General features: G+C 37.2%; 1 protein-coding gene across 1 annotated transcript; it reads left to right on the top strand.

Annotated features, from left to right (window-relative positions):
• Positions 1-12,717, top strand: LOC107765727 (putative ADP-ribosylation factor GTPase-activating protein AGD15). Its single transcript, XM_016584409.2, has 9 exons — positions 1-210; positions 2,409-2,467; positions 6,611-6,701; positions 8,474-8,528; positions 9,636-9,726; positions 9,822-10,005; positions 10,285-10,459; positions 10,767-10,876; positions 12,476-12,717. Coding segments are annotated over exons 1-8 (708 nt in total). The 5' UTR covers positions 1-159; the 3' UTR covers positions 10,769-10,876; positions 12,476-12,717.
• The last annotated feature ends 600 nt before the right edge of the window (positions 12,718-13,317 follow it).

Genomic DNA, 13,317 nt, shown 5'->3' with positions numbered 1-13,317 from the left:
ACGATCGAAAACCATTCAGAAAAAAAGAGAATACAATACACATTACACCCACCACCTCATCCCCAATCCCAGAGAGGGAGATCGTTTTCTCTCTCTCTTCTGCGTTTATCAGCTTAGCCCTTGTTGTTCTGTTTTGGATTTTGGAACCAAATAGCAGCCATGAACGACAAGGCTTCCGTTTCCAAGGAGCTTAATGCCAAACATGCAAAGGTATAGCCCCCTGTTTCTTACCTGCTATGCTTTTTCTTTTTCTTTTTTTTTTGGTTTCTCGTCACTGTTCGGTATCCGCATTAGTTTTTTTGTTTGTGTAAGTCCCGTTAAAGAGGAAGCTCTCCCTACCAATCCTTTTGTGTTGATTACTTTGCTTTTTCAAATAGCGTCGCTGTGCTGTACCGTTGAGAGTAATTTAATTACCAGCAATACAATTGAATGCAATGCATTTACCAGCCCCGCGACTAATGTACAATCACAAGGAGAAGAGATTAAAATGTCCCCAGTGTTATCATTACTTTTTGTCTATACTATCGAGGTTTGGATTAGTTATAATCTTTTATGATCAAAGAAAACAGATTTAATTCCCTCATTCTGATAATTTCTCCTTTAAACAAGGTTATGCAATTGGCGCTAATTCATTCAGTAGTTAGCTTTTGCTCTATTGCTTAAAAGCTAATTAAAGACATTCTACTTGAAACTTTGTTATTCCAAAGAAGGTTTGAACAATATTTGGCAATTTCTACTGGAGGAGAAGATAGACCTAAGGAAAGACTGACTATTCATTACATTAAACATTGGTAGTAATGTCAATATACTAGCTCATAATGCTTTTCAGTTAGATATGTGCCTTGAATTCATTGTCACATTGCTCTAGATTTTACATGGAAAAAGCTTTGTTTTTAGTTGACAGCGACGTGCTTTGGTTAAGAAAAAAGTTTCTATTTGCAGTTCTGAAACTTGGTGTATATGGGTGCATCCCTCTGCCCTTCTCCACTTAGATACCAGACTTCTCCTAGCAGGATTTGAACATGTGATGTGAGCCTACCACACATCCCAAAGTTGTATATTTTTGTTGTGAACCAATGTCTTGGGGGCGAAAAATGTTCGAGAATAATCCGACCATTGACTGTTAGTTTTAGCAGTCAATATGAGCTATAGCTGTAAAACTACTATCAGATAGTCAAGGTTTCTGATAGAACTTGTTAGGTTGAATTGGCCAAAGTCGGTAATTGTGTTACAATACAATATATAAGTATTTATCTCTTAGAGCAGTGAAATCTTAAAAGACTATCAGATATCATCAAAGAAAGACTTTTGCAAAATCATCTCACTTAAAATAAAACAATTTTTTTGTTGTTGTGTCTGGCAGTGATCACACAAATGTTAGTGTTTTACCAATCTAACAGTTAGTTCCTAATTTAACTTTAGGAACAACCTATTGTGACGTTTGTGATTTGATAGTATCAGCATTTACACTATGTAAGCAAATTGAGAAAAATGACTAGAGTCAAAAAACATATACATCTAAACAATGGATTTGACTATAAACAAAAATTTACCTTAAGACAAGGTTAAAAGATATTGCTCCTAAGTCCATCTTGTCTTAATTCTATCAAACTTCATTTGTTCTTTCGCCTCCTCAGCACTTACCACCCTAGTACCTTTGTTGCCTGTGTGTTTTTTCCTATTTAATAAAAAAACTGAACTAATATAGGCTAACTCTCCCTGATTAGGACAAATATATTTGTTCCAGAAGGTGATTAATAATTTCTGACAGGGAAAAGAAGCCAAGGAACCATCTTAGAATCCTTTTGTGGAGCTATAATGTGGTTTTGAGAAAACTTCCTTCTCTTAAGAATTCAGTTTTATACCATTTTAAGTTTATTAAATCTGCACTGTGGCAACTTCAGAAATTTGATTAGTAGGATGAGCATTCATTTGTGAAAGCTATATTTGTTTTAGGCTTGCTACATAGCTTAGTTGGATAGGATCATTCTCATCCTTGATCTAACATGCCCCTTCCCTCGTCCCATCTTACTGGCAGAAAAATTCATTACGTGTGAGATGGTGAAATATCCTGAGACTGAAGACTCATAGGACAAGGTGGATTACCATGTTCCACTGCATAATTATCTTGCATTAAGGGGTTTAATTTTTTGAAATTGCCCATGAACTAGTATGACAGATGCCACATAGCTTTTGTCATAACCAAATATACATTTTTAAGAGGAAGAAAGTCTGAAGTAAGAAATTATTCGCATATATAATTAGGAAGTCTGTTTATCTGGTTATATCCTTTTGAATCAAACTCTTTGTCACTAGTGATCTTTTTTCTTCAAATTTTTGGTACACTTGGCTTTTCTGCGCTCTCATGTATGATTTTCTAGCTTAGTGTGTACCTTTCACTATTGCAGATATTGGAGGGCCTTCTTAAGCTTCCAGAAAATAGGGAATGTGCAGATTGTCGGGGAAGGTGCGCTTTCTGCAACCAGTTTGCAGCTGTTAACTGTATATCATGACCATCTAGAATAGAAGTAGGTTATGCAAGGAGCTAGATGTGCACGTTCCACCTTGTTCACCGTCTATGTGATTCTCTTTCTTGTACTGATTGTTCTGTCTCTGCATAGTCTTTCACGGTGTCCCTGTGGTAAAGCATATTCCTTTTGTGAAAAGGCACGGGAGAAAATATGATATATTGATATTGTGTATTCAATACAATACAAGAGGTCCTTATTTATAGCTATATTATACAAGGACACTCCCCCTCAAGACATACCACTCCTATTCCAATGTGGGAAAGACTACATATGTAACACTCCCCCTCAAGCCGGTGCATACACATCATATGTACCGAGCTTGTTACACATGTAACTAATACGAGAACTAGTAAGAGACTTAGTGAAAATATCTGCTAGTTGATCATTCGACTTTACACACTTTGGAACAATATCTCCTGAAAGTATTTTTTCTCTGACAAAGTGACAGTCGATCTCAATGTGTTTAGTCCTCTCATGGAATACCGGATTTGACGCAATATGAAGAGCAGCTTAGTTATCACACACTAGTTCCATCCTGCTGATTTCTCTGAACTTTAACTCCTTGAGCAACTGCTTGACCCAAACTAACTCACACGTTGCCATAGCTATGGCCCGATATTCTGCTTCGGCGCTAGATCGAGCAACTACATTTTGTTTCTTGCTCTTTCACGAGACCAAATTACCTCCTACTAGAACACAATATCCAGATGTAGATCGTCTATCACAAGGTGATCCTGCCCAATCAGCATCTGTGTACCCAACAATCTGCTCGTGGCCTCGATCCTCGAATAGTAATCCTTTGCCTGGAGCTGACTTTATATACCGAAGAATACGAACAACTGCATCCCAGTGACTATCACAGGGAGAATCCATAAACTGACTTACAACACTCACCGGAAAAGAAATGTCAGGTCTAGTCACTGTGAGGTAATTCAATTTTCCAACCAACCTCCTATATCTCGTAGGGTCTCTAAGAGGCTCCCCTGTCCAGGCAGAAGCTTAGCATTCGGATCCATAGGAGAGTCAATAGGTCTGCAACCCATCATTCCAGTCTCCTCAAGAATGTCTAAGACATACTAACAATACCTAAGCTAGACTGAGCGACCTCAATACCTAGAAAATACTTCAGTCTGCCTAGATCCTTAGTTTGGAAGTGCTGAAAGAGATGTTGCTTCAGATTAGTAATACCATCCTGATCGTTGCCAGTAATAACTATATCATCAACATAAACCACCAGATAAATACACAGATTCGGAGCAGAATGCTGATAAAACACAGAGTGATCAGCCTCACTACGAGTCATGCCGAACTCCTGAATAATTGTGCTGAACTTACCAGGCCATGGTTGATTTAAATTAGAAGGTGGCCCAATCCGATTTTCTTCCTCTTTTATTGCTTCTTTTCTTTTACTTTCTAAAACTAAAATTCTAAATTAAGTTACAAACTAAATTAACTTATTAAAAGTATTAATTAATTCCTAGCAACAATTATCATATAAAATGAAATGACAATTAAAATACAATCACACAATTTGGACATTAAAGGCTAAAAATGCAAAAGATGCCTATTTTTGTAATTTTCATTCTTGTAAAACAAACTTAATTACTCATAATTGTAGAATTAAATCCTAAATGCAAATGCGACATATTTTTGTATTTTTTATTATTTTAACAAATAAACATGCATGGATAAATACAAATAATTATCAAAAATGGCACGAAATCCTCAAAAGTGCCCCTTCTTGCCACAACCCCAACACTCTGTATTCTTCTTGTTCACACGAGACTTTGATCTGTGCTTTGATTTGCTCTTTCCCTGTTGGCTAGTCCGGCCTCTCACAAAGAGCCCACTTGCCTGGTCATCTCTATCTCCTTCAATGTGCCTCCGTACATCACTAGAGTTAAGTGTCTGCCGCACTTGCTCAAGCTTGATTGGCTCCTTGCTATACATCATTGAATTCTCAATATCACGATATCCTGAAGTCAATGAAACTAGCAAAGCACATGCAAGCGTCTCCTCCTCCTTTTTAATTCCTGCAATCTGTAAGTCCATGAAAAGTTTATTGAACGCATCTAAATGATCTTGTAACGAAGTACCTGACCTCATCTTAAATGTGTGAAGACGCCGTTGTAACAACATCCTTGTTGTCACTGATCGGTCATGGTATAGCCCTTCTAGCTTTTCCCATAACTGTTTGGCCGTCTCTTCGGTACCCGTACTCACTTCACAAAGCACGTTAGGTGCAAGGGATAGTCGGATTGCACTCAATGCATCCCCTTCAATCTTCTCCTTGTTGGGAGCTGATATATCCTTGGGATACTTTCCGTCAATAGCATGGATTGAACCTTCCCTCCGCAGTAACGCCATTATCTGGATCTTCTAGATATTGAAGTTGTTGCGTCGACTGAATCTATCAATTTCAAACTTCATGGAACTCATCTTTGCTTGTTCTTCCTTCTTGAATCGTTAAAGAATCATGTTGCTCTGATACCAATTGTGAGTCCTGAAGTGAACTAAACTTTCCAAGGCAATGAGGGCAAGGAAAGGGCTACGCGAGTTGTTGAGCTGCGTGAGCTACGTCTAAGCACGTTGATGTGCTTACCATTAAGGGAAGAGCTTCGGACGTATGAAGGCCGTGAGGGTCATGGTGTGGTTGACTAGTGTGGGTCGCCACAAAGTTAGACACCAGAGGGTGCAAGTGCGGAGGCACTTTCCGAGCGAACACCGATAAGAGGTGAAGTGCAGAGGCACGCTTGGAAGATACTTGGGGGAGAAGTGCAAGGGGCACGACTCCATTTTGAGATGGACTTTGAGGAAGTCCGACCCACAAGGATTAAGGATATAAAAGGATAAGGTAATAAAGTCCATTTGATTCACGCCCGGTACCAATGATCCGCCCTGTACTGCGTTCCTGTATAAAAACATGGTCATCAAGAAATAAAACGGCACATTTAAGTGATTTGGCTAGGCGACTAACAGCTATGAGATTAAAAAGACTATTAGGGACATAAAGAACTGAATCTAAAGGTAAGGAAGGAATTGGGCTTGCTTGACCTATTGCAGTTGCCATGGTTTGAGACCCATTGGCCATTGTGACTCTTGGAAGAGATTGAGAATACGAAATAGTAGTGAAAAGAGATTTGTTACCAGAAATATGATCCGATGCACTTGAATCAATGAAGATTGAGAGACACAAGTCACGCTATTACCTGTTTGAACAACGGAAGCTATCTCAGAAGATGTCTGCTTACTTGCTTTGTACTGAAGAAACTCAAAATAATCCACTAAAGAAACCATCCGACTATTCGAAGTATCGGTTCCCATGTCGCTACAATTTATAGTGGTAGGGTTAACTTGAAATAGTGAAAATTAGTAACTCTTTTGGGAAAACTGAAGAAATCGCTGAGAAAACACTTTTTTACAGCAGGAAAACATAACACTGTTCACTCCAGAAATACTGTTATGAAGACCCAACTGTTATGAAGGAACTTTTTCAAATTCACACCGGAAAAATATAAAAGTGCTCGGAATTTGGTGTAACCTGGATGGGTAGGCTCGGAATTGCAAGGGAAACAATCTGTCCTGAAGAGTCGTCGCCAAAAAATGGCTGGAAGGTGGCCCATGCGACGTCGGAACTTCGCCGGAAAATTTTCTTCGAACAGCTACAGTACCGCCGGAGATTTTCACTAGGGTTTGGTCGCCGGACAGTGACTACTCTTTTGGTAGTGTTGGATTTTTTGCACAACACTGATCGAGACAAAGCAGACGCAAAACAACTATGAAAAGTCCCGGAAAAAAGGGTTCCGGTGACTGATTTTACTTCCCGGAATCGCTGGAATTTATGCACAGCGATAAATCTCTCACGATAGCTCTGATACCATGTGAGAAGGCGCGGGAGAAAATATGATGTATTGATATTGTATACAAGAGGTCCTTATTTATAGCTATACTATACAAGGACACTCCCCCTCAAGACATACTACTCCTATTCCAATGTGGGACAAGACTACATATCTAACACCTTTCATCCAACATGTTAGTCTAATCACTTTTTGATAGTTTATGATATTTTGTATCAGGGCCCCAAGGTGGGCGAGCATCAACCTTGGGATATTCATCTGCCTGCAATGTTCAGGAATTCATCGGAGTCTTGGGGTGCATATCTCAAAGGTATACACTTTAGTTATCATTAACTATAGTTCTTAGTAATGCGTATAAATGAGCAAAATTACTCGACATGTTTTTTGGTTTTAAGTTTTACTGTTTGACTATCAAATGCATCCATCCTTTATTTAATAGCATTACAAATTCAACACTAAAAGACTATCTGTAACAGGTGAAACACAGTTTCGATTCTGGGTGCTATTGAGTTTTTGCAAAACAATCTGAATGAGACATAGTTTGTTCCGAATAACTTAGTTAAGTGGTTTAAGGATGTATTTGAAGGGTTGTCGTGGAATTTGATAACGGCCACCTGAATACTAAGTGAGTAAAGTGAACTATAGGCCTTATGCAGCACTAAATGTAGGTTAAGATGGGAAGACTCAGATGGTGAAGCATAAATTAACTTCTGTTGCATAAAGGGCTATTATCTATTAACATTCTTGGGGACTATCTATTAGTGGAAATGGCTTCCCCTGCTAAGGTAATTCTATTGTCTCATTACTTATCTAAAAGGGGGAGAAGCAAAGATTATGACTTTCTGATGACTTCAAACACCTTTTTCCCGCTGTCTCTGAAATTTGTAATACCTTCATAAGTAAGAAGTCGTAGCAGGTCTATTTCTACTGTTGTTTTCTGAATTTTCTTATTTTCTTATTCAATTATTCCCTATGTTCACTCTAGTGAAATATATGAAGCGATCAGTATGAAATGAACTGCTTTTTCTCCCAAGTTCTTTTTTTCCTTTAGTGAAATAATATTCAACGCTATCTTTTTAATAAAGTAGCCGGTTTCTGTAAGATATTCGTTTCTAGTTTTAGTGTTCCTGCCCTTGGAAAGAAATCTGAAGAGGGAAGGCCTACACACTATGAGCTTTTGATCACTTTAATTGGGTACAGAGAAAAAAAGTTTATGCTTTTAAATGTTAAGGCTTCAGGTCAACTAAATTTATCACTGATTCTTTCTTCGTGGAAATTTTTATGTTTCATGCTATCAGTGAATTTTAGTAAACCCTTACACCGGACTCCTCTTGAAATTTAAACATAAAGCTAATGACTATGCAAGGGTTATAGTCTCGGAACTGAATGTAAAATATTTCTCGAACTTGCTTGCCACTACGTCACTTTTCCAGTCTACGTAAAATAATAGTTGGCAAAATATCCATTTGTTTTTTGTCTACTTTAGGAACAGTGCAAACCAATCAGATTGATTTAGGAGAAAAAAAAAATCTGTGGTTCAGGAAAATGGAGATTGGGTCATCTAGATGAGATGCTGCGTATATGTTGTTGACTTCAGTTTTTCTTCATTGAACCTTAACTTTTTCTGGAGAACTTTTTGAATGAAAATAGGGGAAAACCATTCTTGTCATCCGATAAACATTGTCTTCTGTCGTGATTTTCTCAAACAACAAAAGCAATATATACATGACACTGCTACAACAAACAAGTGTTCTGTTCCTGAAAATTTCCATCTTACTGCTGCATAAAAACATACCTCAACTTCACTGAATTAAAGAATTTCTAATGATTACGTTGGAATTGTCCAAGTAAATATAGAAAAGATAAAGATGGCACTGTCCTTGACATTCTATCCCTGAAGTTCTCAGTTTATGCCTTTACCCTTTTATTTGTATATATGCAATCATGGAGTTGAGTCCAGTTCCAGAAGGTCGCTCAGCTTTTTCTGAATACATCAAAGAAAGCACACACAGACTTTTGGGATATAGACTTGAATGCTTAATCTTCTTTGCTAATGGCTATCATGTCTCTTGCTTGTGATAGGTAAGGTCGACAACTTTGGATACTTGGCTGCCGGAGCAGGTTGCTTTCATGCAATGTACCTCTCTCTCTCTCTCTCTCTCTCTCTCTCTCTCTCTCTCTCTCTCTTCCGTGCATGCCACACATGCCACATGTATAAAAAACCTTTAGGTATTAAAGATTGTCACTACTTTATTATCAAAATGAACGTAGTCGCTCCTCTACTTCCCCAACCGAATAGAAACATTTCATGATCCTTTGAGTATGCTATACAGCTCTCGTCCTTATGGCATTTCATAGTTAGCAGAAGGCTACTAATCTTCATTCAATTACTAACTAGGTCAGAGTTATTGACATCTCAGAATGTGGACTTTGGGCAGGCTTTTGTCTGTGGAGGAGAAAAGGACGGTGGAAGTGGGAATGAGGAATAGTAGTAAAGGCTAGTTGTTTTTGTACATCTGTTGTTGAAAAACTTTCGTGAAATTCTGAGTGAAACTTTGTTCCTCATCCTCCACTTTTGTGTGAACATATTGAAAACATTCCACAATTAATTTTTCAGTGGACAAGGAAGCCTAATTGAGGTGGTTCTTAGGAAAAAAAGGAAAAACTAGTCTGAATAATTGGGAAAACAGAAACTCCCTCTTCCTAATTTACATGTCATTTTATCTATTTTGGGATGTGTGGAAATATTAATGGAATTCATATGTTATACAATTTTGACAAGAAATTCATTGCTTTATTCAATCTAACTATTCAGCGATCAATGTTACACTATTTCAACTGTCACCGCTATGATATATAAGTTGAATTGTAACATCCATAATTTTGTTCTCAGTCAAATACCATCACGAAAGTGGACAAGAACAAGAAATTCTTCGCAAAGGAGGTCCTCTTTTTGTTGTGTGCTTGGGGTAGGGGTGGGCGAACTACTATTTTTTCCCCCCTAGTATTGAGAGTGTTCTCCAGTTGAAAACTTGTCCTAAGAAGCTTATAGAACAAGATACAAGAAGCTCGGTAAAAATCATGGAGTAAATGTTTTTCTTCATTCCAAGTAGAGCCCTGCTATGTGCCATACTGCCATTTGCCTTTGATATTCTGGTTATCTTGTCCCCTTAAATTTCTTATACTTCTGAAGATATTTAGGAGTCTAACAAGGATAATTATTGGTCCATGTTTTAATGTGCAGGTGTAGGTAATGAGAAGTCGAACAATTATTGGGAGGCAGATCTACCAGCAAGCACAGATAGAAGCAACATTGCGAAATTTATTCGGACCAAGTAATTCTGCACAAAAACTTATGTTATGCACTCACATGTTTTTATCAATGAAAGCTACATGACTGTTCCATTTACATATTTCATTCTGATTCCAGGTATCAGGAGAAAAAATGGGCTTCTAGATATGCCTCTCAACCAGCCCCATCTAATATGGTTGCTGAAACAAGCGAAGTTGGAGCAACAGCTGATATTCCAAGGAAAGCAAGAAAATATTCCTTGGAGGAAGAAGTTTTTAATGAACAACCGCCACAAGTTCCTTCAACTACAAGATCTCGTGGGGTACTGCAGATATTGTACTTTGTTTACATGTTTTTTCCGTGGAAGCAAATTTCTTTTTAGGTTTTAACTACCAGGAGTATGCCTTTGCCTACTTATTTATCTTTTATAATTCGGTTAACAATCTCTTCATTATGTGCTATACTCTTTGGCAAGTCGTATAGCCAAATGCATTTGCTAATACTAAGTTTTCTTGGTAAACTACATTTTTTTCCTGGACCTTTTCATTGTCAAGCATGGCTCAGAAAAACGTTATCTTAAGAAATACTCGTATTTTCTCAGGTTTCTTTGGACACGATGGATGAAATTCTTAATTTACCTCCAAAAAACAGTCTCATCAGTAACCCGTCTGTGAAGAAAAAGGATGATACAAAGGATCTCTTCACTTTGCTCTATGCCTCAGAGGCAAAACAAGATCGTACTATTGTGCCTCCATCTCGCTGGGCAACCTTTGAGTGTAAGTACACTCTTTGCTAAATGACTTTTTGAATTACTTGTACAAGTTTATGAATTATGAAGCAGTTAAAAGATTTGTTATACAGGTAGAGTGTTAACATAGATCTACTTTTCAGTTGGTTGAATCTTCAAGAACTAGAAAGTTCTTACATTCAACCATGAAAATAAACTTGTATTCTACTGCTTCCTGGCTATACCTCTATGGTATCCAGCTGTTATGTAGTAAATCGTGCTTTGCCTTAATAAAGGTCAGCTTTTATTAATATGAAATACCAACCTGTGAATTGCTTTTTTTTCTTTGGATATAGGAGCTGATGAGACCAAGAGAAGAACCAGTTGGGAATATATTCTAGCACTTTTTTGCATTGGATTACAGTTTATGGATGATAAGTCAAGAAAAAAAGCTGCACTTCAACACGTAAGCACATGTGTTGCGTATTTTATTTTGTTGTCTCATTCAACCGGCACTGGTGAAGATAAAAGAGTTGATGTTTCTTGTGTAACTAGATGGCTCACCGAGTGCTTTGCGAGATACAATTTCCATTTGGTGCCCATTCATGAATCAGAATTTCATTCTTTTGTATTGAATTCCATTCCTTCCTCTAAACCTAGTTCCTATTAAAATTTACACCCAAGCTTGAAGGTGGCCTCTTGTATATTTAATGCGCTCATGTAATTGAATCCAGTTTGACATACATTAATAATAACTTTAGGCAAGTACCGTTCTAATATTGGATTTCTCTTCAGGCATAATCAACTGCATTCTTAATCATGATTGCTATAAGGGGATGTCATTGATGCTGCATTACTAAATATTCCTTTGCATTCCTGTATCATTTCGTACTCTTTGATGAACACATATCTTTTCTATTTATTCCATCCGATTCTCTGACTTGTGAAAGGAGATAGGACCAGCATTCATTTAGTCAGGATGCTCATTTTGTGACTCATTTTCTGAATAAGATCATATAATTTAGACTTCGAGATTTTTGGAGCGAGCGCGGTATATTTAGTTTAGGATTTAATTTGACAAAAAAGTTGCTAGAGAAAAAGTAAATCTTGGAAGCAGAATCCTACTCTTTCTAAAACTGTGTTTAAGTAGAACTTTTGCAAGAAAAGAAAGGAAGCTTTGTTTAAGTCAAACTTATGAAAGAAAAGAGAAGAGTCCTCTTTCCTTTCTAGAGATGGTCAGGATCTGAGACGAGAAGCGAAGAAATTGGAAAGCCATTGATCAATTACCGGGCCAAACTAGATTATTCCCTTTGCTCTACGTACTAGTACACTTTCTGTGATACTGATTTATTCTCTATATTAAGAACCCTCATATCTTGATGTCAAGATACACTTAAGTTTCTAACAGAACACATTGTTTATTTTAATTGGCATAACAATGTGAATTCTTGGGTGGTCTGTGAAATCGTCCTTTAACCTTAAAATCGCTAGGGTGATCGAATGGCAAGTCTTTGATGAACAGATACCTCTGTGTTTCTCAGTTTCTCTTGAAAGGCAAAATGAATGTCTTATTCATCACAGTTATTATTGAAAATCATCTTCAACTAGCAAATATGTTTGGCATGAATCAACACCTCTCCAGGTATCAGGATCCTGGAGTTGGTTGGCTGGCCACTCTCTACATTCATATTCTAGAGGAGCTAATTCAGCATACTAGAATGTCTTGGTTCACTTCACATGCAGTAATCAGTTAAGACTACAGATATAGCTTCACACTGTTCTTTCATTTTAGTTCGGCTATGCAGTAAGCACCAGGATTTCTTCTGTACAATGTCAATCAGAAACAATAACTTCATTTTGTTCCATCTTCGGATTCTTATAATTAGAAATTGGAGATTTGGTATGTTTTCCTGAAAAGTTCACATAGACGATATTGCTCTAATTTTTCTTTCTCTTGCTGTGTTGCAATATGCTGAGTATCCTTGTTTTCTTTTTGTTGTTATTGTTAGAAAAAAATCTTTTGTAATTTTCTTCTATTTATAATATTTGCTGTAATTCTTAGCAGGAGTGCCTCTTTTACTTGTGAAGATTTGCTGGGATTGTTAACTGGGAGGGGATAGTCTCAATCCATTGTTAATAGTTTTCATGGGTCAAGCAACATGTATAGAGTTAATACTAGTTGTGTGCAATATGATTTATAATTTAAAGAGTTGGCAACTGCATTCTACCACCACTTGTATCTTAAAGACTAATGTATGGATCATTTATTTTTTCTTTATAGAAAGTGATTTCCTTCATATAATACAATCTATGTTGATCCATTTTTGTTTCTTTTTATCTTCCATAGTTTGTTTACTGTTCTTACCTATAATTGAAAGAAAATGAAAGAGTTCTCCCCCTTCACCCCACAAACATCCAACCATCGTTGTGTTATCGCTGTCTTTCTGAGCCGAGGGTCTATTGGAAACAGCCTCTCTACCTGCACTAGGTAGGGGTAAGGTTTGCGTACACGCTACCCTCCCCAGACCCTACATGTGGGAATATATTGGGTATGTTGTTGTTGTTGTTGTTGTTGCTGTTTGTTATATATATATATATATATATATATATATATATATATATATATATAGACACACACCCCTTGAACTGATTTGACTGCTATAAATTCAATGGATTCAACTCCAAAATAATAAGCTTGGACTGGAAGTCTTTAAAGGAGAAATAAAAAAATTGTCTATTTTCGGGTAAACTAATTATCAATAGGATTAGTTGAGTTGGTGAAGATGTTTGAATGAATCAACTTGACATGAATATATGATGTGTGAGTGATTTGTTTTTGGTCTCTAAATCTCTGTTCTGGGGCCACTTTCGTGTATTATCACTCATTATTAATACTTCAAATTGAGT

The sequence above is a fragment of the Nicotiana tabacum genome, chromosome 6 (genome assembly GCF_000715075.1).
Source record: "Nicotiana tabacum cultivar K326 chromosome 6, ASM71507v2, whole genome shotgun sequence".
Lineage (NCBI taxonomy): Eukaryota > Viridiplantae > Streptophyta > Magnoliopsida > Solanales > Solanaceae > Nicotiana > Nicotiana tabacum.
Note: the sequence above shows the minus strand (reverse complement) of the source record. Positions and strands in the feature narration are given on the sequence as shown.

Bases quoted from the DNA above. Each gene is read 5' to 3' on its own strand.
- LOC107765727 (XM_016584409.2), top strand. From the start codon at position 160: ATGAACGACAAGGCTTCCGTTTCCAAGGAGCTTAATGCCAAACATGCA. The intron at 211-2,408 runs GTATAGCCCCCT...TCACTATTGCAG, and splicing joins TTAATGCCAAACATGCAAAG to ATATTGGAGGGCCTTCTTAA. The intron at 10,006-10,284 runs GTACTGCAGATA...GTATTTTCTCAG, and splicing joins CAACTACAAGATCTCGTGGG to GTTTCTTTGGACACGATGGA.